This window comes from Anolis carolinensis, chromosome 1, assembly GCF_035594765.1.
Source record: "Anolis carolinensis isolate JA03-04 chromosome 1, rAnoCar3.1.pri, whole genome shotgun sequence".
Taxonomy (NCBI): Eukaryota; Metazoa; Chordata; class Lepidosauria; order Squamata; family Dactyloidae; genus Anolis; species Anolis carolinensis.
In genome coordinates, this window is record NC_085841.1 from 199,118,804 (window position 1) to 199,146,772 (window position 27,969).

The following is a 27,969-nucleotide window of genomic DNA, read 5'->3' on the forward strand; positions in this document are numbered from 1 at the left end:
TTGCTTCAGTATCACCTTAGCAGCCATAACTTGAACACACACATCTTCCTTCTAGCTCCCCTAGCTAGAACCGGAACTGAATTAACTTTTAAAATGTTCCCTCCTTTTTCCTTTTAGCCAGAGCTGCCCCTTTCTTGCTAGCCTTTCCAAATACAGTAGAGTTTCGCTTATCCAACAGAAACGGGCCAGCAGAATGTTGGATAAGCGAAAATGTTGGATAATAAGGAGGGATTAAGGAAAAGCCTTTTAAACATTAAATCTTCTATATATATAAAAGAGTGATGGAATACTGGCACCGAGCAAAACAACAAAACTAAACATCCCCCAACCTCGAAATTTCACAACACAATCCATCATCCATGCCTTGAGGTTGAAACCACAAAACATCACGTCACGAACCTCCACAGGGCCTAAAAAACCCCAAAAACCAGAATGTACCATGTGCGCCTGTGCCAAAATGGGCCCCGCGTGAGGACAGAACAGCCCCCAACCCCCCCTCAACAACAAGGTTTCAATCCTCCCAATGCCTCTCCTGCCTCTCCTCCTCTTCTCTCCCCTCCTCGCCGCTTTTCGGCTCCACAGCTCTCCCCCCCCCCCCCCCCCCGGCCGCTGAATACGGAAAAACAACAGGGAAACTGCCACACCTGAAGAGAGGACCTCACACTACAGGAGCAAGGTCTGTGGAAAATGGTGGCCCTCACAGTCCTCACCAGGAAAAACGGACCACAAACTGCGGACCGCAAAAAACTTTGAGGGAGGGAAGGGAACTTTTGAAGACCACACCTTTCCTCCCTCCACCCCACCAGCCCCCACCTTGCCTTCAACACTTTTGGGGGCTGCGGCTTTCCTTCCCCCCCCCCCCCCAACCGCCCCTCGCCTTTCCTTTGCTGCTTTTGGGGCCCCCAGCTTTCCTACCTCCGGTTCTAAACATATAATATAAGAATAATATAAGAATATACATATAATATGTAGTAATTACTCTGGTCTAATAAGAATACAGAACAATATAATCTCTAAAATCGGGACACTAAATAAAACTCAGAAGACAAGGGAATTCCAGACAGGAAAATATCAAGCCCACCTGACACCTCCCAACAAAGGATTCCCTCAGTCAGGAAGCAGCCAGGCTTGGGAGCGGCAAGCCCATTCAATACTAATCAAGTTAACTAATACCAACATTCATACCTCCTGCACTGAGACTATTCACTGCTCTTCAACCTGCCCAACCAAGATTTCCCCTAGATAGAACACCCTCAGGTTTGGAAACCATCAAGCCACTCCGTCCCATTCAACCAGCCCAACGAAGGAGGCCCCTATATAGAAAGCAGCCAGACTTTGAAACAGTGAAGCTATTCAATGCAATTCCAATGGGCCACAGCAATGCGTGGCAGGCCACAGCTAGTTACGTTATAATTTTACAAATTAAGCACAAAAACATCATGTTTTATAACAAATTGACAGAAAAAGTAGTTCAATACACAGTAATGTTATGTAGTAATTACTGTATTTACGAATTTCGGACCAAAATATTGCAACATTGACTACAAAAACATTGACTACTAAAAGGCAGACTGCATCGGATAATACAGAACATTGGATAAGCGAAGGTTGGATAAATGAGACTCTACTGTAGTTACATATCTACAGCAGCAGCTACGTTACCATGGCAAAACACAGCCAATCAGAGGTAGCTAACTCCTGCCTACCTTTACCATTAAACCAACATTGAATAACATAGATGAAAATCCCCATTAAAATAAGATTTTCTGTTACATACGCCCCTACCCTTAAAAATATTACGTACAATGAGAATATAACTCATTGGAAGCAATATGTCATAATAAGACCCAATTCCAACATCACATTAATTTCTTTTGATACAATTTGGGCTTGCTTACCAGTTACCCTATATGGTGTCAATGACAGTGATGGTGAACCTATGACATGTGTGTCAGCACTGACACACATAGCCATTTTCAATGACACGCGGCCGCATGCGGCCACATACAGAGAAGTATGGGGCCTCATACCAAGAAATACATTTCATCCTCAGCTCCTGCACGGCCAGGTGCCATAGCCAAGGATAAAACATTTGCTGTAGTGTTGACACCCTGTGCCGGAGGTCTATAGACCAAAACCACAGAATTCTGGCACAGAGCGTCTAGTTCTGGGACTTCTATTTATTTATTTATTTATTTACAGTATTTATATTCCACCCTTCTTTCTCACCCCGAAGAAGACTCAGGGCGGATCACAATGCACATATACATGGCAAACATTCAATGCCATACGACATGCAACATATATAGACAGACACAGGGGTAATTTAACATTTTCCAGCTTCCGGCTTCATGAGGATATGCTCGATTCCGGCCACAGACGGAGCTGCCGCTTCATTGTCCACTTGTGACACCTGAGTCCTTGATGGTATTACTTCCTCATTCCTTTTTGCATGCTGCTGGAAGGTTTTATGGTGTCGTAAATTAGTTAAATTAGCCTCCCCACATAAAGCGGTACCTAGTTTTTCTACTCGACAGATACAACTGTCTTTTGAGCTGTATAGATCAACAGCGAGCTAGACTATTAATGGGTGGGAGCTCACTTGGACCCGGGCTGGCTTCGAACTCATGCCCTTTCGGTTAGTAGTGATTTATTGCAGCTGGCTACTAACCAGCTGGGCCAAAGCCCTGCCCAGTTAGTCCTTTAGGAGATCTTTGACCTCACTCCCGGCCGGAGGAGTAGGAAGCAGTGGAATGGCGCGAGGGATGTATCTCTGAGGGCTTTGTGATTGCCATTACAAGAAACCACATAACCACAGCAACCATCATCCAATCTACTGTTCTGGCGTGTCGTGGATTTCTAATTGACCATCATTACTGAGATAAGTGAAGGGGAGACGGGGAGAGGCAAGGGCCTGTGCTATGGGTGCTGTTTCTTGCCATTGGAAATAGTGAAGTGACACAGTACCTGAGTTATGCTCGGTTCTTTGGCGAATTTTGCCACACCAAGCTCAAAAGGTTGCCCATCACTGGTCAATGATATTGGTTTAACTTCTCCAGTATTTATTTTATGACTCACTAGATTTGTTCTCCTAGGCACATTCTTAAAAACAATCTGGTATTCCATTAACAGTTTCTACAATTTGTTTTTTTGTTCTCTTGATAATTCTAAACAGACAAATCTGATATAACACTATTTCCATTCAATTCTCCCCACTCTAATGATAAATAACCTTTTAAATCCATTTCTACCACCTTGAAAACCAAATTAACTCTAATATAATGCGGTCTCATTCTGTTTACTTGGACTATACTGACTTTGTTGATTTAAACAATACAATCATGAGTCGATTGCAAACATATAAAACCATTTCAATTGAGACAGTCATGAAATCAATATGCATTAACACTTCTATACATGTGTTCAGTCTTACCACCTTTCCTATTGTTAGATTCACAAACCAAAATCATAAGACATTTTAGAAACACGTTTTCCATAAATCATACTACTAACAGTTTAATCTCTATCATGGGTTGTTCCCAAGTCTTTATTCATACACTGGACAAAACAACCTTTAGACATTTTGTCCATCTCTCTCATAGTAATCTTCATCTCCAGGGCACTTGTTACAGTTCATCGATGTTTCACACTGCGGAGCATTCCAATGGTCTTGTCGCTGGCGACAATTATATTTAGTTCTCCTAGCAACATCATGAACTCCCTTTGTCCCAAAATGTCTTTCATGAAACTTCTAAGAGTCATTCAAGAAGTCTTGGGAAACATAGTTCATGTACTTTGGTGGAATCTTGGAAGCAAACTGCCAATGGTTGAAATTGCGAATCTCTGACGCGTAGAGGTCTTTACAACTCTCTCCGTCGAAACACAACCTCTGCCAGTTTCTTGGTTTGCTGCGCTTGGCGAAGACGCACAGGCTCAAGATGTCTGTCACCTTCTTTTCTCTCATGAAAGTGTTCCTCGAGGCACTGGTCACTCCTCCATCCTCCTTTCAGGTGTCCAACGGTCCCTTAGGCTTTCCTGCACACAGGAATTCAAATAGACCAAATCAGGTGTTTTTCTGAGGTAAATCTTTTTCTGGCCATGACTGTTGACTGGATTCTGTGTTTGCCATGACTAAAGAGGTAACCACTGAGTAGATAGAACTAGTCAATGTCTGTGAAGAGGCATCTAGATCTCTGCCCTTGGCAGGGCTGGACTTGATCTGCACCGTCTGTCCTGACCACCTGCCATCTTCCTTCTTTTCTTCATTGGGAACAACATTGCTCTCTTTGCTAGCACTAAGTAACTCCATGTCACTATATTCCTGTGGTAATTTTGTTAGGGCACAGTTACTTTCTAAAACATTACTCTTAACTTCTCCTTTGTCCGGCCCTGAAATGCTTCATTCTGCCGCCATTTCCCAAAATTCTCCTAAAGCTTCATCTTCCTTCTCTTTCTCCCATAAGGCCTCAAAGGTCTCATTACTTTGTTGGTCCTTTTCAAATGCTTCGGCATGTGTATCCTCCATTTTCAGTGATACGGCATCATCATTTTCATTCACAGTGTTTGAAGGCACTTCCACTGCTGAGCTAGAACCATCTCTCTCCAAGGCCTGACTCCTTGTAACCACATTCACCTTTATTCACAGTTATCACCTGAATCATTTCCAGTAACAACTGGGTCTTCTAAATCCCCCATCACTCCAACTTGCCACACTCCTGTGTCATTATGGGATTGAAAAGGGACCTCAGCTACTGGGGTTTCATCTGCTTCAGCCTCGAAATGAATCTTAAACTGCGACTCAGACCATTTCTCTTGGAGGTTTAGGATTCCTCCATCTCCAACAGATCCTTTTGCTTGGTTAAAATGAGAACTTACAAGATCGGTAGAGTCGTTGTTTTGATATAGCTCCAGCGGATAAACTTCTACTTCGCAGTACTGTAGAGTCTCACTAATCCAAGCCTCGCTTATCCAAGCCTCTGGATAATCCAAGCCATTTTTGTGGTCAATGTTTTCAATATATCATGATATTTTGGTGCTAAATTCGTAAATACAGTAATTACAACATAACATTACAGCGTATTGAACTACTTTTTCTGTCAAATTTGTTGTATAACATGATGTTTTGGTGCTTAATTTGTAAAATCATAACCTAATTTGATGTTTAATAGGCTTTTCCTTAATCCCTCCTTATTATCCAAGATATTCGCTTATCCAAGCTTCTGCTGGCCCGTTTAGCTTGGATAAGTGAGACTCTACTGTACTTGAAATACTCTCCAGACTCTGCAACTTTTCTCTCAAGGGGCTTCTGTCCCTCTATGCAGCCATACCAATTTACTAACTTATTCCAGGCTGCAATAGGAATCAACTCAGAGTCCACTTTATTAATGCAATACTCTTTTAAAGTCTGAGTTTCTAAATCTGCCAAAAGCCTTGAGTTGTCAATGGGTCCGTCCTGGGTAGAGATTAGGCTTTCCCGCATAATACAGGTCCCAATATTCAAAACCTTCGTCTTTCTTCCACTGTCTGAACCACCGAATGTCAATCAGGCACCAATGGCACCCCTCGGCACAGTGGCATTTTCACCAGTGGTGCCAACTCCACATCTGGCTTCGAATTAGCCATTAGCCTGCCATCCTCGGCCTCCATTTCAGTGGTCGCGATGACGGTTGGGGACTTTGCTCCTGCCTCAGGCCGAACTTATTTGATTCTTCCCTCAGACGCAACTTTACTCTCCATTCTGTTCTTCTCTTTTCTCTCTCTCCCACTCAGTTCTTCTCATTTGAAACATCCTTCTTTCATGCACCATTTTGGCTGTCTCCATCTCCTTCGCTATTTCCAACTTTCTCTTCTCTAATTTTAATCTCAGGATCTCAACTGGTTGTTCCTGAGGTTTCTCTCCCACATCTTCCATTGGTACACCTCCACTTTCTGACACACTCTGAGCACTCATTTGTCTTGTTTTCGGAGGTGCCATTTTTCTTTTTCTCTGAGGTAAACCTCAGCACTAAACTATACTGTATTACTTCATATTCTGGCTTTTCAAACCAACACTTTATACCACTAGATTGAGGTATTTTTCAGATCCTGACACTTCAAACTACTGGATTTACGTACTTCTTTTGGATCCCGGCGCTGCCACCAATAAATGGAAAGGATGATGGCTCTTTTAGGCAGGGGGGAATCTTTTTATCCCACCACTGCCACCATTAAATGTAAAATGCAAGGCAAAAGAGGCTCCTCAAACGGGCAGGGGGAAATCATGTTATCCCACCTAGGCCAACATTAACTATGGGGCATTAAATTCCACAAAGGCAGGGGGCACTCCTTATTTCAGGATCCCAACCACTGGCAGCAATAAACACAAGAGCGTGTGCGTGTGCGCATATTGTGAGGGAATATGAAATAAAGACTCCATTTTGTGATGAGTTCACTGGAAAGGGTTGCTATGGCGACAGCTGCTTGGCTATGCCAGCCAGCATTCTGATTGGTTGCTGTCTCTGGCTTAGCAGATTTAAACCCAACGGTTTTTCCAACTGAACTTTTCCGTTTCCGTTCATATTTTCCTCTTCTGGAGAGTGTGGAGCTGACTAGATTTTTAATAATAATAAAACTTTATTTATATTCCGCCCTATCTCCCGGATGGGACTCAGGGCGGTTTCCAATCATAAAAACAACACAAACATTACATAGCAACATAACACATTATTAAGCAAAGTAAAATAATACAATTACAGCAATAAATAACACTTACATGACCCGATCAAGGGGATGGGAACCATAAACCTAATATATTAAAATGTATCATTTTAGGCTAGAGAAATCTTGTGCAATATATTCAGGCCCAGAAATCGGCGGTATTCCAATGTAATTACTCAAAAACCTGTCGACACCACCAAGTCTTCAGTTCCTTACGGAAACTGAATAATGTTGGGGATTCCTGCTTCTTAGCAGGGGGTTGGACTGGATGGCCCATGAGGTCTCTTCCAACTCTACTACCCTGTTTCCCCGAAAATAAGACATCCCCAAAAAATAAGGCCTAGCAGAGGTTTTGCTGAATTGCTAAATATAAGGCCTCCCCCGAAAGTAAGACCTAGCAAAACACCAGAGCATGCAGGATTGGTAAATGTACATACGAGTTGTACATGGAAATAATGGTAATAATAAGAAATTCTTGACAGGAGTCACAGTTTGTCTGGTTTGGTTATGTTGGTTTGTGATAAAAACTACTGTACAGTATATAATAAAGGTTCATTTTTTTGTTCAATGATAAATGTGAATTCTTCTTCATGAAAAAATAAGACATCCCCTGAAAATAAGACCTAGCACATCTTTGGGAGCAAAAAATAATATAAGACACTAGCTGTGCCCGGCCACGCGTTGCTGTGGCGAAGTCTGGTGGTCTGGGAAATAAAGTATTGAGGAATTGGTGGTAGTTAAGGTCAAGGGTAAACATTTTCCCCTGACGTTAAGTCCAGTCATGTCTGACTCTGGGCGTTGGTGCTCATCTCCATTTCTAAGCCGAAGAGCCGGCGTTGTCCGTAGACTCCTCCAAGGTCATGTGGGATGACTGCATGGAGCGGCGTTACCTTCCCACCGGAGCAGTACCTATACATCTACTCTCATTTTCATGTTTTTGAACTTCTGGGTTGGCAAAAGCTGGGGCTAACAGTGGGGGCTCTCTCCGCTCCCCCAATTCAAACCTGTGGCCTTTCGGTCCAGAAGTTCAGCAGCTCAGCGCTTTAACATACTGCGCCATCAGGGGATATTATTTCCTAAAGGTTGTGAATATACAATATTTCTGATTGGTTTTTTTTGTTTGTTGGAGGCAAGTATGAATGCTGCAATTAGGAAAAATGATTAGGATGTAATGGCCTTGCAGCTTTAAAGCCTGGCTGTTTCCTCCCTGAGTGAATTTTTTGTTGGGAGGTGTTAGCTGGCCCTGATTGTTTCCTGTCTGGAATTCTCTTGTTTTCAGAATGGTGTTGTTTGCGATATTTTATGTGCTTCTACTGTCTGTGGCCCTGAGGAAACAGGATTTGCCAGACTTTGGTGATGGGAAGATTTTGTTGGGAAGTGTTAGCTGGCCCTGATTGTTTCCTGTGTGGAATTCCCCTGTTTTCAGAGTGTTGTTCTTTATTTACTGTCCTGGTTTTAGAGATTATATTGTTCTGTTTTATTATACCACATTAATTTTTATATATTCTGATTTTAGTGTTTTTGAATACTTGGAGCCAGATTGTATTCATTTTCACAGTTGACCGCAAAACAATAATAATAATAATAATAATAATAATAATAATAATAATAATAGTAATAATAATGACTTTGGTAATACATAGTGCTTCACTGCCTTCTCAGCTTCCTTTCTGGAAGAATCCTTTCTTGGGAGATGTTAGCTGGCCCTGATTGTTTCCTTTGTGGAATTTCCAATTTCACTGCTTTATTTACTTTCTTTATTTCTTTATTTACTATCCTGGTTTTAGAGATTATATTGTTCTGCATTATTCTATCCCAGAAATTATTTCATATCAAAGTAGAATCTCTCTTATCCAACATTTGCTTATACAATGTTCTGGATTATCCAACGCAGCCTGCCTTTTCATAATCAATGTTTTTGTAGTCGGTGTTTTAAATTCATTGTGATATTTTAGTGGTAAATTTGTAAATACAGTACAGTAGAGTCTCACTTATCCAACATAAAAGGGCCGGCAGAATGTTGGATAAGCGAATATGTTGGATAATAAGGAGGCATTGAGGAAAAGCCTATTAAATATCAAATTAGGTTATGATTTTACAAATGAAACACCAAAACATCATGTTATACAACAAATTTGACAGAAAAATAGTTCAATACGCAGTAATGCTATGTAGTAATTACTGTATTTATGAATTTAACACCAAAATATCACGATATATTGAAAACATTGACTACAAAAATGCGTTGGATAATCCAGAACATTGGATAAGCGAGTGTTGGATAAGTGAGACTCTACTGTAATTACTACATAGCATTACTGCGTATTGAACTACCTTTTCTGTCAAATTTGTTGTATAATATGATGTTTTGGTGCTTAATTTGTATACCTAATTTGATGTTTAATTGGCTTTTCCTGAATCCCTTCTTATCCAACATATTCACTTATCCTGCCGGCCTGTTTATGTTGGATAAGTGAGACTCTACTGTATATTGATAATCTTAAATTATCTGCTTAGAACTGGATTATATGAGGCCCCTTCTTCACAGCTGTATAAAATGCACACTGAACTGGATTATATGGCAGTGTGGAGTCAAAATAATCCAGTTCAAAGCAGATAATATAAGATTATAAATGGGTTATATAGCTGTGTGGAAGGGCCTTGAATCTACACTGCCATATAATCCAGTGCAAATTAGATAATCTGTGGAAGAAGTCTAAGTGAGGCCTAAATCTGCCTGTCCCCTAACTGAACCCTGGCTGTTCTTTGGCTGAATTGGTTGCTAGGCGACCAAGTGGGCAGAGATTAGCCCTCTAAACTGGCAGCAATTGGATAAAAACAATTATTCCTCTCCCTCTAATTAGGACTTTATTTTTCTTTTCTTTTTGTTGTATCAACCCTGAGGCGTGGGTGATGGGTTGTGTTGTCAAATTTCGAGGTTGGGGGGCCTGTACTTTTGTTGTTTTGTGGGTCGCCGTGATGCCATCACTCTTTTATATATATAGACTGTCTTATTTTCGGGGAAACACGGTATTCTATGATTTGGCAGTGCATTCCAGAGCCGGGGGGGGGGGGGCACTGCCGAGAAGGCTCGTTCCCTCGTCCCCACCAGCCGCACTTGAGACGGTGGTGGGAGCGCGAGAAGAGCCTCCCCGGATGATCTCAAGGTCCACACTGGCTCATAGGAGGAGATGCGATCACGGAGATAGGTAGGGCCCGAGCCATATAGGGCTTTATAGGTCAATACCTGCACCTTGAATTGGGCCTGGCAGTTTATCGGCAGCTAGTGGAGCTGCTTTAATAGATTTTTAGTCAGGAATGTAATGGCTGTCATGCTCTCCAAAGTTTGACTATTTGAAGGATGAGGCATATTTAAAAAGACTGTTACATATTGTTGCCCTATATATGTGTTTGAAATCTTGAACCTGAATAAAGTTACTGTTATCGCTTTACTCAAGCCTAAAGTGACAAGCCTTATTACACAGCAGTTTTTTTTTAATTTGAAGACGGTGATAAAGCTTCCGTTTACATATTTATCTTTATTTTACATAACCACCGTCACCACGTATGAGGCGATGTGGTACTGACGGGAGAGTGAGGGACAAATCCTCTCAGATCCTGGGTAGTGCCAATCACAACTCAAAGACACTATCTTTATTGAAAACAAAGAAATGTTTATTTATTAATTCTTTGGCACATAAAGCGCATCTTGTTACAAAGGTTATTTTCTTCAGTTCCACTTGGTTTTCATAACACAGGGGTCCCCAAACCTTTTAAACTGGGGGCCAGTTCACGGTCCCTCAGACCGTTGGAGGGACGGACAATAGTTGAAAAAAAAACCCTATAAACAAATTCCTATGCACACTGCACATATCTTATTTTGAAGTTAAAAAAACAAAACAAACGGGAACAAATACAGCCTCAATGTTAATAATAATCATAATAAAAACAATAAAGAGGGTTGGAAGAGACCCCTTGGGCCATTTAGTCCCACCCCCTTCTGCCTTTGTGCACCAAAAGCACAAGCAAAGCACCCCTGACAGATGGCCACCCAGCCTCAATGTTAATAATAATAATAATAATAATAATAATAATAATAATAATAATAATAATAAAGAGGGTTGGAAGAGACCCCTTGGGCCATTTAGTCCAAACCCCTTCTGCCTTTGTGCACCAAAAGCACTAGCAAAGCACCGCTTAATAATTACTTATTAATTAAATAATAATTAAAATACCATTCTAAACAAGCAAAGCTTTGGAAGGCACGGACCAGGCGAGGGAGCAGGTGGGAAAGGTGTGCCCCTTTCCCTCCCTTGTGCCACATGCGCCTTCCTCAACGGAGGAGGAGGGAGCTGTCACCGCGGCGGGGGCCGGATAAATGGCTTCGACGGGCCACATGTGGCCCCCGGGGCTTAGTTTGGGGATCCCTGTTATAACATATATTGTCTTGCACTCACTTGTTTACACAAAGCTGTTGATACATAACTTTCCAAACACTTAAACTTAGTCTAACTTGTTGAGGCACTATCTTTCCTTTCAGAAATATATATTTCTCGACAGTCTTTCGGACTGGGAACTTAAAACTCAAAGTTACTCTTCACTACAGTCACACTGACTGAGACCTAGTCTCAACAGAACTCCTTATACCTCTCAGTTCTACCTAACTGACTTGTGCCGAAGCCTTCTTTCAGCTCACGGATCAATGCCAAGGCGTTGGCTTCTTCTTCGGCCGCTGCAGTCATTTCCTCCACGCCGCAGGCCTCCACCCCATAGGCAATATTGTCCCGAATGGATCCAGAGAAGAGGATGGAAGGGCTCTTGACCCACAAGTGCCACCTGCAGATTGGAAGCAACCATGGCTATGGAATAATGCTCCACTGGACCCATGGGGAAAATCCTCTGTGGGGGAGTGCTGTGGTGGCAGGGGTGGACTGTACCCATCACACGGATTTCTAACCATCTTTGTGGTAAATTTTGTGAGCCTAGCTAGCTGGTGCTTTGCTTGTTCTTTGTCTTTCATTCAGCCTTAACACCTTGAAGTCAGTTTCTGAGGTTGGGGAAGATATAAATTGATTATATAACACCTTGAACATCTATACAATTATATCTAATCTAAATCTAAATCTAATCTAAATCCATAATAAAAGCGAAAACCCATATGTGTGTATGTGGCACAGATGTCTGCTCACACAGACAGCCTTCGGCCTCCACAAACAGGCTGTAGTTCCCAGGGTCAATCTAGCAAGTCACTCTTTTCCACTGACATTGCTGTCACAGTGAGCGCCATGAACATGCAGCCCAGCCCCTGCCAATGTCCTTCCCAAACACTACAGCCCACCACCCAAGGAATGCTTTTGTTTGGGGACCATTTCACCCTAGATTTTGCTTTTTCTTCCAGCACAGGCAGGCATCCCAGGGTTCTCCATTACTGTGGCATTTGCATGGCCCCGCCCACTGCCCTTTCCTTTCCAATCTCTTTGCATAACAAACAGAGCAGAACTGAGCTGCAACTAAACTTACTGGAGGAGTTTAGGAACTGACTCCACATGCTGGAAGTTGTAGTTCATCCTGCATCAAGTCAGAGCACTGTCACTCCTACTGGGGAATATAGAGGAGTTGTAGTTCACCTACACCCAGAATGCTATGAACCCAAATAATGATGGCTCTCGGCCAAACTTGCCATGCAGACCCGATATGCCCAGATTTGACTACTGGTGGGTCTGGAGGGGAACTGGACTGGAAGTTGAGAAGTAGTAGGTACTGGGATTTATAGTTCACCTACAATGAATGAGCATCACATTTGGCACACAGAGCCCCCATAACCAATACAACATATTGGACAAGTTTGGGAAAAAGGGAGTTATAGTTTATCTGCAGCCATGACCTACTGAACATACTGCAGGTATTTGTGGGAAGGGCCCTTGATTTTGGGAGTTGTAGTTCACCTCCATCCAAAGACCACTGAATCCAGCCAATGACGAATCTAGACCAAACTTGGCACACAGACTGAATATTGCCTGCTGGGGATACTGATAGATATTTCGGGGCAATTGCCCCGGGAATCTGGAAGTTGCAGTAGTTCACCCCCATCCAGAGAATCCTGCAGCACACCTGGTACAAACGCCCACAATGGCCAACTTATAATGGCAGGGTTTGGGGAGGATTCAGCCACAATTCTGGGAATTGCAGTTCACCCACTCCAAACAGAAAACATAACATTAAAAGACAAATAATACCATTCTCAAATGACCCGGGCATCGCCGGGTCCCCAAGCTAGTTATTAATAAAGGAAAACCCCACTTATCTGACAGGCTAAGGACTGGACCACTATCGGAAAACAGAATTGATTGGAAAGTAGAACCTAGGGATGTTTTAAACTCGCAAATGCAAAACTAAATACTAGATGGTACCAATTCAACTGATAGTAGGAAACTGCCATATTATTATTAGCATTATTAGCATTGGTTGAAAGAGCAGACCAGGCGGTGAAAGCGCAAAAATGGCTATAATTGAGATCCAAAAATGAATTGTCAAAAATTGGGGAATGGCTGTATAAGTACAAGCAGCAGTTCTCAAAGTGAAATAATATTTTCTATTAGAACAAAAGACTCATTGCACCTTCTAAACCAAAGGTCTGCATACAGTATGCATCCAGTCCTTAAAAGATATGGGATACATGCTGATATAAAGAGAGTACATTCCAACGTGATCAGGTCCTAAGAGATGACACAACCTAATAGATGGCATGATACCTATTCGAACCAATGTCACACTGAAGGTGAAGCAAGCTTGTTTTCTGCTGCTCCAGAGACTAGAACGTGAAACAATGGATTCAAACTACAGGAAAAGAGATTCCATCAAAACATTATGAAGAACTTCCTGATAACAAGTGTTATTCAACAATGGAAGAATACACAGCCTTGGAGTGTGGTGGAGCAACAGTGAATATAAAGAAGCATAAAGAAAGCAACATTTTATAGCATCACAGTTGGACAGGGCCTCATAAGCCATCAAGTTCAAATCCCTGCTCAGTGCTGCACCTGAAGCACTCCTCTTCCAGGTAGCTGTTTTTGAAGAGCTCGAGACGGAGATCCCATCACCTCTTCAGGCAATTGATTCCATTGTCAAATTGTTCTTACTGGCAAGAGGTTCCTTCTGATATTCAATCGAACTCTATTTTCCTATACTTTCAATCCATTACACCTGGTCCTACCCTCTGGGGCAGCAGGGAACAACCACCCCCTCCTTTCTCTGGAAGCCTGTGAAGTATGTCAAGAGGGTGGCCACGTCCCCTACAGTTTTTCATAACTTCACAGGGAGGACACACATCTGTATGGAAGCACACACACATCCTGGCCATACCTGGTGACGTCTGTTATAGAACTTCTGTGTCACCAGCACAATCGATGTCTTGATGAGCAACAGCCGTGTCAGGTGCCAGCAGACACTGAGCATGAAGCCGTAGAGCCCAACTCCCTTGATAAGATATTGGCATTGAGGGGTACCGAGTAGCTCATTATGGTCGTGTCCTTGGAGAGGCAGTAGGGAGGTCATGCCCCTGGAGAAAAACAAGGCAGTATTGGTCAGATGGAAATATGACGGGGAAGCAGGCTTTTCTGGTAGCAAGCACCACTGTGTCACTGGTGGAAGACTGTTAGACTGGGAAGGGCAGTATTTTGGGGATGCCAGCCCAAGGGCCCATACGCTACTTCCCTCCATTCTCACACAGGACAAGAACTGCCCTAGACCTCCAAACAGGGACATCTGAGGCAATCAAAAAAGCCACAAATGGGAGGGGGGTCTCTCAATCCTGTGGCTCTTTGGCGAGTCCCAAGTAGCTTCCAAACTCATCCACATTTTAAAAAATTAAAAAGCACAGCTTACAGCCCAACCATAACTCCTGGGAACTTGGTTTTGCCTCCTAAATTCTGTTTTGCCCCTGCCATGGTAACTTTCCAGGTGTCTAAATGGTATGCATCCCAGCTTGCAAATTAGCCTTGCAAATGCTGATTTGTTATAAGTAAATGTTTCATTTTTAAATCTATTTTATATAACCAGGGTCATGTAAAAATTATGGGTCCAAAAGGGGTCGCAAGTGGAAACGTTTAAGAAGTACTGATTTAGAGCTCCTCTCTAATTTCCAAGGAACCTCTGGTGGCACAGTATGTTAAACTACTGAGTTACTGAACTTGCGAACTGAAAGGTCGCAGGTTCGAATCCGAGGAGCGGAGTGAGCACCCGCTGTTAGCCCCAGTTTCTGCCAACCTAGCAGTTCGAAAACATGCAAATGTGAGTAGGTAAGAGGTACTGCTCCGGCAGGAAGGTAACGGCGTTTCATGCAGCCATGCCAGTGGCCACATGACCCTGGAGGCATCTACAGACAACACCGGCTCTTGGGCTTAGAAATGGAGATGAGCACCAACTCCCAGAGCCGGACACGATTAGACTTAATATCAGGGGAAAACCTTTACCTTTACTATCTAACTTCCAAATCCACCTAAAGGCTAAAATTGATATTATTTACTTAGTTAACAAAATACTTCCAGTCCATAGATTAGTTCCAGGAGCTCTGTCTAATATGTGTTTATTAGTGTAGGTATATTTTATGTTAAGGGGACTTAGATTTAGTTCTGTTAGATGCATTAGTCTTAGCCTGGTGCTACACTGCCAGGTGAGGCAGTGTAAAACTGCATTACATGATCAGTGTAGACCAGATATGGGCCAACTTGGGCCCTCCAGGTGTTCTGGACTTCAACTCCCACAATTCCTGACAATCGGTAGGCTATGGGAGTTGAAGTCCAAAACACCTGAAGAGCCCAAGTTGGCTCATACCTGGTGTAGACGCACATCATGCATATCATGTACATAATAATATACCATTGACAAGCCAATTGGACACAGTGGTTTGGGTGCAGGGCTGCAACACTGGAAAAACACCTTTCGAATCCCTGTTTGGGCATGACTTTGGACAAGTCACTCTCTCTCAGGCTGGATCTAGACTGATCTATGTCCTGGGATCTGATCCCAGATTATCTGTTTTGAACTGGATTATATGAGTCTACACTGCCAGATAATCTGAGATAAGCAAATAATTACTGCCAGATAATCTGGGACCAAATCCTGGGATATAAGGCAGTTCAGATCCAGCCTCAGTCCCCATCTAAACTGCCATATAAAATCTAGATTGTCTGCTTTGAACTGGATTATATGGCAGAGCAGACTCATATAATCCAGTTCAAATCAAATAACCTGGATTATGTCTTAGGAAGCTCAGTAAATTTAGTAGTTGCAAAAAAGTGGGTGAGAAAAAGAGATGGGAGCAGCAAACATTCCATTTTAAAACCTTTCTACTTAATATATAAAACTTTACAAACTTCTCATAGGCTCAAACCAATACAGTTAGTTATCAAACTATTCGTCCTCTTTCCCCTTCAAATGTAACTTGCTGTGTCCCCTAAACTAACTCAGCCTGACCTTCCCTCTGAAGTCTGCGGGAGAAAATGCGTTCCTGGGGTGGTGCAGATGGGGTTTTTGAAAGGAGTTCAGTTTTGCTTTCGCTGCGGAGGAAACCCAGCCTTTTCCCCCGCCTCCTATTAGCTCCAGCTTCTGCCAACCTAGCAGTTCGAAAACATGCCAATGTGAGATCAATAGGTACCATTCCAGCGGGAAGATAATGGCGCTCCATGCAGTCATGCCGGCCACATGACCATGGAGGGGTCTACGGACAACGCTGTCTCTTTGGCTTAGAAATGGAGATGAGCACCAACCCCCAGAGTCAGACATGACTGGACTTAACGTCAGGGGAAAACTTTTACCTTTACCTCCTCGCCAATGAGCTACTGCTGTTCCTCGGTTGGCCGGCCGGCAGATGGAGCCAGCGCGCTGCTAGGAAGCTGCTCTTCCCTTGACCCTGAGAATGAGAGCAGCACGTGAGGCAGACACGCCCTGGGTCTCAAGGGAAGTTACTGTATATACCCGAGTATAAGCCTAGTTTTTCAACCCTTTTTTAGGGCTGAAAAAGCTCCCCTCGGCTTATACTCAAGTGAGGGTCCTGGCCGGCTTCTAATCAGGTCGGTTTATACTTGGGTATATAGGTATTCAGAGTCAGAGTTATTAAAGTCTTATTATTTTACAGTTTCATATAAATATTCAAAAACATTTAACCTACTGTTGCTTCAAATAATGCAATTTTATTAATATCTATTTTTATTTTTGATTTTGACCTGTAGCTGCTGCATTTCCCATCCTTGTCTTTTACTCGAGTCAATGAGTTTTCCCAGTTTTTGTGGTAAAATTAGGTGCCTCGGCTTATATTCGGGTCGGCTTATACTTGAGTATATAGGTACAGTAGAGTCTCACTTATCCAAGCTAAACGGGCCGGCAGAAGCTTGGATAAGCGAATATCTTGGATAATAAGGAGGGATTAAGGAAAAGCCTATTAAACATCAAATTAGGTTATGATTTTACAAATTAAACACCAAATCTTCATGTTATACAACAAATTTGACAGAAAAAGTAGTTCAATACGCAGTAATGTTATGTTGTACAGTAGAGTCTCACTTATCCAACATAAACGGGCCGGCAGAATGTTGCATAAGCAAATATGTTGGATAATAAGGACGCATTAAGGAAAAGCCTATTAAACATCAAATTAGGTTATGATTTTACAAATTAAGCACCAAAACATCATGTTATACAACAAATTTGACACAAAAAGTAGTTCAATACGCAGTAATGCTATGTAGTTATTACTGTATTTATTAATTTAGCACCAAAATATCATGATGTATTGAAAACATTGACTACAAAAATGCGTTGGATAATCCAGAACATTGGATAAGCGAGTGTTGGATAAGTGAGACTCTACTGTATATACTGTATTTACAAATTTAGCACCAAAATATCACGATATATTGAAAACATTGACTACAAAAATGGCTTGGATTATCCAGAGGCTTGGATAAGCGAGGCTTGGATAAGTGAGACTCTACTGTACTTTCTCCAATGGGGCTGGCATTGGATTGGGCCTTTGTTTCCCATTTCCCAAGAGGCCACAGAGGAGAATGTCTTCTGCACGCCTCCAAGATCCTTTTACATGAATAAGAAAGGTACAGTAGAGTCTCACTTATCCAACATTAACGGGCCAGCAGAACGTTGGATAAGCGAATATGTTGGATATTGAGGAGAGATTAAGAAAAGGCCTATTAAACATCAAATTAGGTTATGATTTTACAAATTAAGCACCAAAACATCACGTTATACAACAAATTTGACAGAAAAAGTAGTTCAATACGCAGTAATGTTATGTTGTAATTATTGTATTTACGAATTTAGCACCAAAATATCATGATATATTGAAAACATTAACTACAAAAATGCGTTGGATAATCCAAAACTTTGGATAAGCGAATGTTGGATAAGTGAGATTCTACTGTAGCATCATCATCATCAAGAACAACAACAACATTGGGTTGCTGTGAGCTTTCTGGGCTACCTGGCCATGTTCCAGAAGCAGCATTCTCTCCTGATGTTTCGCCCACATCCATGGCATCCTTGGCAGGCATCCTCGGAGGTTGTGAAGTCTATATGGGAAGGCAAGGGAGGTTGATATCTCTGTGGAATCATGTCCAGGGCGCGAGAAAAAAAAGCACGCGTGTCTGCTGGAGGCCGGTGTGGATGTTGCAATCAATCCCCTTGATTGGCATGTCATCGCTGCTTCCTGCCTGGGGGAATCTTTTGTTGGGAGGTGTTAGCTGGCCGATTGATTCATGCCTACAATTAATTCCTCTGTTTCCAGAGTGTGGGTCTTTATTTATTTAAGCATGCGGGGAACGTCAACAGAAAGGAGGGAACCATGAAAAGGAACACAATCTGGGGACCCGTATTTTAAAAAACTCTTAAAATCAGGACAGTAAGACATGAATTCCTGACAGGAAACAAGGAGGATTAGTGAAGAGAGAGAGAGGATGGGGGGGAGAGAGCCGCGCATGCGCACTTACTCGTAGAAGCGCCCGGTGGGCGTGTTGGGTGGGGACAGGGCGGGCTTGGAACGCGGAGGGTGGCCTGATTTCCGGCAGGAAGCGCTCCTCCTCCTCAGGCCCCTGGATGTTCGGGGGGGGGGGCAGGCCCAAGGCGGGCAGCACCCCCTCCTCGCCAGCAGAGGCCGGAGCGCTCCCTCCCTAGAGGCCCGGGCCTGGCCTCCCCATGGCTCGAGGCGGGTCTCAGTTGAATATGTACTAATCCACGATGCCTCCTGTGAGGGGAGATTGTGGCAGTGCGGGAGGGGGCTTTGGGGACCCTTTGAGGCTGAGAGGGTGTGCCTTGCCCAAGGCCATCCAGGCTGGAAAGGGCTGCAGTGGGCCCTGCTTCTGGGGGCGCAGGAGGGAGGCTTCTTCCCCGCCTGGGACCCAGGCCCGCCCTCGCCCAGGGTGGCCCAGAGGGCAGGGAATAGGCGGGCCTGGACCAGGTTGCAAGGAACGAGTGCTTTGTTTCCCCCCTTTGGGGGGGGGGGGGGGACAGGAAGGAAGGAGAGAGAGAGAGATAGGAATTCTCCATTCCCAGAAGGGAATTCTGGCTAGCTCAGCATGGGTCCTCGAATGCCAGGGTCGCGGGTTCGAGCCTCACATTGGGCATCACTTCGCTGTATTTGCCACATTGGGCATCACTTCCCTGTATTTGCCACATATTAAAACACTTTAAAAATCCTTTTAAATCCAACGTGTTGTCGAAGGCTTCTCTGGCTGGCACCACTGGGTTGCTGTGAGTTTTCCGGGCTGTCTGGCCATGTTCCAGAAGCATTCGCTCCTGACGTTTCACCCACATCTATGGCAGGCATCCTCAGAGGTTGTGAGGTCTGTTGGAAACGAGGCCAGTGGGGTTTCTTTATCTTTGGAATAATGTCCAGGGTGGGAAAATTCCTGACAGGAAAGAAGAAAGGAGAGGGAGGGAGGGAGCCGCGCATGCGCACTTACCCACCAAAGCCTCAGGTGGCCGAGTTGGGCGGAGTCAGCGCCGGATTGGGCAGACGGGGCAGGTAGCGCTCCTCTTCCCTGTGGCCCCGGATGTTCATGCCCCGGCGAGGGGGGCGTGGGCTGGAGAAGGAGGCCCAGGGCGGGCAGCGCGCCCTCCGGTTCCCTCCTCGCCAGAAGGGGCTGCAGTGCCTCCTCGCCGTCCGCGGGAACCCGGCCCTGGCCCGCCCCCGGTAGGGCTGGCAGGCCCCCCTTTGGGTCGGGCCTCCTGAGCAGGGGCCCGACCCTGCTTGTGGGGCCGCGCGGTGTCAGGCCTCTTCTCCGCCGCCTGGGGCCCGGGCCCGCCCTTGCGAAGAGGCGGGCCCAGACGAGGCAGGGGGCTCTCTCGGCCCCAATGGGCCGCCCTCTTCAACTCCGCCTCTTCTTCATGCTGCGGGTGCACGGCCCATAAAGGGCGCCTTTCAGGTACGAATCTTTCGCCGGCGTCCATTTTGAAAAACAAATGGAGACAGAATGGGCGGCAGGGGGAGGGCGGGGGGGCTTGGCCGTGAGGGTGGTGTGTGACGGGGGAGGGGGATTTGGGGACCCTCTGAGGCTGAGAGAGTGTTCCCTGCCCAAGGCCATCCAGGCTGGAAGGCGGTAGGGGGAGCCACCCTCAGTCACCACACAGTGGAAGCAGAAGCAGAGAGGAATCCCCACGAGAACTCCTCTCTGCAGCCCTTTCTTGGTTCTCACATGGATGAAACCAAACAGGGCTTGAAAGGAAACCGTGGGCAGCAGCAGCAGCAGGACAGTTAAGGGACCCCAAAGAGAAAGGAGGTGGTGTGCCTGTTCTGATATTTGCATCATCAGCACTTGTGAGGTTCAGGGCCTCTCGGAGAGTCAATAAAAACTTAAAAGAAAACTTATTTATTTATTTATTTCCATCATTTCTATCCCACCCTTCTCACCCGAAGGGACTCAGGGTAGCTTACAAATCTGGCAGAATTTGATGCCAATATACAACAATACAAAATAATAAAACATAAGCAATTAAAAACATTTAAAATACAGTAGAGTCTCTCTTATCCAACACTCGCTTATCCAACGTTCTGGATTATCCAACACATTTTTGTAGTCAATGTTTTCAATATACAGTAGAGTCTCACTTATCCAACATAAACGGGCCAGCAGAATGTTGGATAAGCGAATATGTTGGATAATAAGGAGGCATTAAGGAAAAGCCTATTAAACATCAAATTAGGTTATGATTTTACAAATAAAGCACCAAAACATCATGTTATACAACAAATTTGGTAGAAAACGTCATTCAATACGCAGTAATGCTATGTAGTAATTACTGTATTTATGAATTTAGCACCAAAATATCACGATATATTGAAAACATTGACTACAAAAATGCGTTGGATAATCCAGAACGTTGGATAAGCGAGTGTTGGATAAGTGAGACTCTACTGTATCTTGATATTTTGGTGCTAAATTCGTAAATACAGTAATTACTACGTAGCATCACTGCATATTGAACCACTTTTTCTGTCAAATTTGTTGTATAACATGAAGATTTGGTGCTTAATTTGTAAAATCATAACCTAATTTGATGTTTAATAGGCTTCTCCTTAATCTCTCCTTATTATCCAACATATTCGCTTATCCAACATTCTGCCGGCCCGTTTATGTTGGATGAGTGAGACTCTACTGTAATACAAAATACTTGAGCCATTCATCCACAAAACCTTAGTCCAGATGGAGTCGAAGCCAACGAAACTTATTCTTTGAATGCTTGCTCGCATAGCCAGGTCTTCACTTTCTTTCTAAAACTCAAAAGGGATGGAGCCTGCCGGATGTCACTAGGGAGGGAGTTCCACAGCCAAGGAGCCACCACTGAGAAAGCCCTGTCTCTCGTCCCTGCCAGCCGCACCTGTGAGGCTGGCGGGACCGAGAGCAGGGCCTCCCCTGAAGATCTTAAATTACGTGGTAGGTCATAGTGAGAGACACGTTTGGATAAGTAAGCTGGGCCGGAGCCGTTTAGAGCAGGGGTCCCCAAACTAAGGCCCGGGGGCCGGATGCAGCCCTCCAAGGTCATTGACCCGGCCCCTGTCCTAAACTTTAGACTTAGGGTTGACCTAAGTCTTCCTGGTCTTTGGAGGTCTCTTTGTTTACTTATGGCCTTATGAGATCATCTAGATGGTCTTTGAAGGTCTCTTTGCTTAGCTGCGGTCTTATTATTTATTTATTTATTTGCTACATTTATATATGCCGCCCTTCTCACCCCGAAGGGGACTCAGAGCGGCTTACAAATTAAATTTACATACAATATTATCATAGCACAATACTGGTAATACATTACTATATTGTACTGTATCAATATATTGTAATATTATTAGTAATATTACATGTAAAATATAATATATAATTAATATTATTATATTGTATTATTAGTATTGTATTACAATATAATATTTTGAATATTATATGTATATACAATATGTTATAATTGTTATATATTATTGTAAATTATATTGTATATATATACATGTATACACAAACACACACACATATATATGTGTGTATGTGTGTGTATATATATATATATATATGTATGTATGTATATATATCTTATGAGACCATCTAGATGGCTTTTGAAGGTCACTTTCCGTACCTATGGTCCTATGAGACCGTCTAGATCAGGGGTCCCCAAACTAAGGCCCGGGGGCCGGATGCGGCCCACCGAAGCCATTTATCCGGCCCCCACGGCACAAGGGCAGAAGGGGGGTTGGACTAAATGACCCAAGGGTTCTCTTCTTCTCTTACAACCATTATTATTATTATTATTAACATTGAGGCTGGGTGGCCATCTGTCAGGGGTGCTTTGCTTGTGTTTTCAGTGCACAAAGGTAGAAGGGGATTGGACTCAATGGCCCAAAGGGTCTCTTCCAACACTCTTTTTATTATTATGGCTGTTATTATTATTACTTATTATTATTATTATTATTCAGTGGCCAACTATAGTCCGGCCCTCCAATGGTCCGAAGGATTGTGAACTAGCCCCCTGTTTAAAAAGTTTGGGGACCCCTGGTTTAGAGCTTTATAGGCTAAAGCCAGCACTTTGAATCGAATTGAAACTTCCCGGGATGTCCTGCATTCATTGTACAAAATTTGCCATAACCAAGCCTTTCCGGATCCTGGGGAATGCTTTACTTACGGGGACTGAGAGCTCTGTGCCTGGACTTTTTTTACGTGACTGTAATCCCCCCACCCCCCACCCCAACTTCTTTGTCCCAAAATAAGAGACAACTCTGGAAGAGCCCTGTAAACCTTATATATATTTGTGTGTGTAAGGTCCAGGGTGGGAGAAAGAAAGAACTCTTCTCTGTTGGAGGCAGTTCACAACCTCTGAGGATGCCTGGCACAGATGTGGGTGAAACGTCAGGAGAGAATGCTGCTTCTGGACCATGGCCAGACAGCCCGAAAGACTCACAGCAACCCATGATTCTAGCCATGAAAGCCTTTGACAATACAGTAATAATAATCTGCTTATATTTACATCTATAAGGCAAACATTCAATGTCTTTTTTGCTCAGTAACAACGACACACAATACGCAGACAGACGTCAAGGCCTTCCCTTTCCGTATCCTGTGTCTGGAGGCAATGTCAGCTCTGGCCATGGGACAAATATTCCGGACATCTCCCAGCATCCAAGCTAGTAATCTATCTATCTATATATATAAAAGAGTGATGGCATCAAGGCAGCGGACAAAACAACAAAACTACAGGCCCCCCAACCTCGAAATTTGACAACACAACCCATCATCCACGCCTCTAGGTTGATACAACAAAAAGAAAAGAAAAATAAAGTCCTAATTAGAGGGAGAGCAATAATTTTTTTTATCCAATTGCTGCCAGTTTAGAGGGCTAATCTCTGCCCACTTGGTTGCCTAGCAACCAAGGGACAGCCAGGTTTCAGTTAGGGGACAGGCAGATTTAGGCCTCACTTAGACTTCTTCCACAGATTATCTAAAATTCACTACCACGTGGCCGGGCACAGCTAGTATAATATAATACACATCTAAAATGCCTAATCGTAAGGGCTCTGCATTCTCTGCCTGATGGTTTCCCACTTTGCCCATTAAAAGAAGAAAAACACCATAAATACCTCTGCATAAGACTCTTTGCTGAAGAAACCTAATAAATAAATCCTGGTCTTTCTTGAAATCGAACACAGAACTCTCCTTCGTCAACATCATGAGTTTGTCCATTTCCATTAATTCCCACACCCTTTGCAAACCCATCTTCTTGCATCGAAAAAGTTGAGTCTTTCCATCTTCCTTGTACAACTGCAACTCCCAGAATTCCCTTGCGTTAAGCCACTGGCAGTTATAGGTGTCAAACTGTATTAACTCCACAGTGCAGACGCACCCTTTGTCCAAGTTCAAGCCGCAGGACAATTCAAAGCTTCCTTACATGGGTTCTGACTCTAGAACCCATGTAAGTGTGGCACATGGGTTCTAGAGCCATAGCCAAACATTCACAGCTTGTTGAGATGCTGACAATAACACAATGCAACACGATTTTTGCACCCTTGGCCAAGGAATACCCTCAGAGGTGGTTATGCCAGTTCTTTTCCCTTGAAATGGAGCCTGGGGTTGGTTGATGGCCTTCCATCCAAGGCCTAACCAGGGCGGACCCTGCTTAGCGTCCATGATCCTCAGGAGTTTTTTTAGGATTATTTATTATTATTATTATTATTTATATTATTATTTCTTACGTCTCCCCATGGCTCGAGGCGGGTCTCAGTACAGTTAAAAACAAAAAAATCCGTGATGTCTCCTGTGTCAATATAACAATAGAATAATATATAATACTAATATTATGCTACACTTATAATATATTGTGTACACATATAATATTTATAAAAATAGCTTTGCCCGGCCACACGTTGCTGTGGGTTATTGGAATTATTTGTTGGCCAGGTGGAATAGGAGTGAATAGCCTTGCAGCCTGAAAGTCTGGCTGTTTTGTGGAGTGGTTGGAGTAAGAGTGTCAATGAAAGAGGCGCTTTGAAGCCTGGTTATTTTCTTAGTAGGGGAATCCTTGTTTGGCTAGATTGAATGGCACTGAATAGTTTTGTAGGTTAAAAGGCTGGTCGTTTTGTAGATAGGGTATTCTTGGTAGGCCAGGTTGAATGGGATAGAGTAGTGTCATGGTTTCAGAGTTTGGGGGTTTTGTATGTAGGGGAAATGTTGGTTGGAGTGGTTGAAAAGTATTAAATAGCCTTGATGGTTGCAAGCCTGGGCAGTTTGTACCTTGCGGAATTCTTGGTTGGCCAGTTTGAATAGGAATTAATAGTGTCAGTGTGGGAGGTTTGAATGGTGGAATTAGCTACCTTGATTAGTATTTAATGGCCTTGTAGGTTGAAAGGTTGTTTGTTTTCTGTCTGGAGGAATCCGTTGTTGGGAAGTGTTAGCTGGCCCTGATTGTTTCATTTCTGGAATTCCCAATTTGCTTGCTTTCCGAGTGTTGTTCTTTATTTACTGTTCTGGTTTTAGAGACGATATTGTTGTGTATTATTATACCACAGTAACTCTTATATATTATACTAGCTGTGCCCGGCCACGCGTTGCTGTGGCTTTTTGGATTTGTTTGTTGGCCAGGTGGATTAGCAGTGAATAGCCTTGCAGCCACAAAGTGTTGCCGTTTTCTTCCTATTGTGATCCTAGTTTGGTGAGGTGGAATACACTGAATAGTCTCAGTGTGGCAGGTATGCATGCTGTTATTAGTGACCTTGATTAGCATGTAATGGCCTTGCAGCTTCAAAGCCAGGCCGCCTCCTCCCTGGGGGAATCCTTTGTTTGGAGGTGCTAGCTGGCCCTGATGGAACCCCCTCCCTTCCTGTCCAGGGAGTTGAAGAAGGGCCAGCAGAAGACAGGGCTCAGTGGAAGGCACCTCCCCAGGCTGCTGTAATCAATAGCCATGATATTTAGTAATAATATGAAGGATGGGGGTGGACTACAATTTCCCAAAAATGTTGGGTTAACTCCCCCAAAACTTCCCCAATATTCACAGTTGGCCGTGTTGGGTCTGTGTGCCAAGTTTGGTCAAGATCCATCACTTGCTGGGTTCAGTGTTCTCTAAATACAGGTGAACTACAATTCCCAGACCCCAAAACCGTGCCAGTATTCACAGTTGGGCATGTTGAGTCTGTGTGCCAGGTTTGGTCCAGATCTGACGTTGGCTACCTTGAGTGCTCTCTGGATACGGGTGAAGTACAACTCCTGGATCGCAAATCCAACCCCCTCCAAACCCCGCTAGTACACCAAGTTGGCCATGTTGGCTGTTGCACTGCATGTCATTGGGTTGTGTTATATGGGTCTACACTGCCTTATTATTATTATTATTATTATTATTATTATATAATGCGGTTTGAACGGCCTTGGACTGCTTTACATCGGTCTATGCTGACCATATAATTCAGTTTGGACTGCATTGGTCTTATATTTGCTTTCAATGGTTGCATTTCAGTATTAATGTCTAGTCCATACAGGGTTATGTGATGGCATACTATGGGGCATAGCATTAATACAAATTCTCAAGCAACCAGAGATGACTCTCACTTATCCGGCATCGTCCACTCCCCTAGAGTGCCGGTTAAATGATAGTCGACTGTCATAGCATTAATACAAACTCTCAAGCAACCAGAGACGACTCTCACTTATCCGGCATCAACCATTCCCACGGGTGCCGGTTAAATGAGAGTCAACTGTCATAGCATTAATACAAACTCTCAAGCAACCAGAGACGACTCTCAGTTATCCGGCATCGACCACTCCCCGCCGATGCCGGTTAAATTAGAGTCGACTGTCATAGCATTAATACAAACTCTCAAGCAACCAGGGACGACTCTCAGTTATCCGGCATCAACCACTCCCCTCGGGTGCCAGTTAAATGAGAGTCGACTGTCATAGCATTAATACAAACTCTCAAGCAACCAGAGATGACTCTCAGTTATCCGGCATCGACCACTCCCCTCGGGTGCCGGTTGAATGAGAGTCGACTGTCATAGCATTAATACGAACTCTCAAGCAACCAGAGACGACTCTCAGTTACCCAGCATTGACCACTCACCTCGGGTGCCGGTTAAATGAAAGTCGACTGTCATAGCATTAATACAAACTCTCAAGCAACCAGAGATGACTCTGCGTTATCCAGCACTGACCACCCCCAAGGGTGCCGGTTAAATGAGTCGACTGACATAGCATTAATACAAACTCTCAAGCAACCAGAGATGACTCTCAGTTATCCGGCATCAACCACTCCCCTCGGGTGCCGGTTGAATGAGAGTCGACTGTCATAGCATTAATACGAACTCTCAAGCAACCAGAGACGACTCTCAGTTATCCAGCATTGACCACTCCCCACGGGTGCCGGTTAAGTGAAAGTCGACTGTCATAGTATTAATACATACCCTCAAGCAACTAGAGATGACTCTGCGTTATCCGGCATTGACCACTCCCCAAGGGTGCCGGTTAAATGAGAGTGAACTGTCATAGCAATACAAACTCTCAAGCAACCAGAGACGATTCTCAGTTATCCGGCATCAACCACTCCCCTTGGTTGCCGGTTAATTGAGAGTTGACTGTCATAGCATTAATACAAACTCTCAACCAACCAGAGATGAGTCTCTGTTCTGACCATTTCTAATTTAAACTAAACAGCAAAACTGAGGCCCTGGGCTGAGTTGGTTGGGCGGAGCTTAGCGTTCTAACTGGCAGCAATTGGATAAAAACAATTATTGCTCTCCTTCTAATTAGGACTTTATTTTTCTTTTCTTTTTGTTGTATCAACCTAGAGGCGTGGATGATGGGTTGTGTTGTCAAATTTCGAGGTTGGGGGGCCTGTAGTTTTGTTGTTTTGTCTGGTGCCCTGATTCCATCACTCTTTTATATATATATAGATGATATATTATTATTATATTACAGTAGAGTCTCGCTTATCCAACGTAAACGGGCCGGCAGAACATTGGATAAGCAAATATGTTGGATAATAAGGAGATATTAAGGAAAAGCTTATTAAACATCAAATTAAGTTATGATTTTACAAATTAAGCACCAAAACATCATGTTATACAACAAATTTGACAGAAAAAGTAGTTCAATACACAGTAATGCTATGTAGTAATTACTGTATTTACGGATTTAGCAACAAAATATCACGATATATTGAAAACATTGACTACAAAAATGCGTTGGATAATCCAGAACGTTGGATAAGCGAGTGTTGGATAAGTGAGACTCTACTCTGTCTGTG

The 27,969-nt window shown here is 43.6% G+C and overlaps 2 protein-coding genes across 5 annotated transcripts in view; one reads left to right on the forward strand and one right to left on the reverse strand.

Annotated features, from left to right (window-relative positions):
- Positions 1 to 11,364: 11,364 nt before the first annotated feature.
- Positions 11,365 to 26,287, reverse strand: LOC107982435 (uncharacterized). The gene is made up of 5 exons (XM_062961581.1): positions 26,277 to 26,287; positions 19,668 to 20,070; positions 16,518 to 16,606; positions 14,059 to 14,254; positions 11,365 to 11,532 (listed from the first exon to the last, which is right to left on the reverse strand). The coding sequence occupies exons 1-5, from the start codon at positions 26,285 to 26,287 to the stop codon at positions 11,389 to 11,391; spliced, it is 843 nt and encodes a 280-aa protein (XP_062817651.1). The 3' UTR covers positions 11,365 to 11,388.
- pms1 (PMS1 homolog 1, mismatch repair system component) overlaps positions 19,991 to 27,969 on the forward strand; it is a 64,087-nt gene continuing 56,108 nt past the window's right edge. For all 4 annotated transcript variants that reach the window (XM_062963713.1, XM_062963717.1, XM_062963724.1 and 1 more), the window contains exon 1: positions 19,991 to 20,129. The gene's annotated coding sequence lies outside the window, so the exon portion shown is untranslated. The remainder of the gene's footprint in view (positions 20,130 to 27,969) is intronic.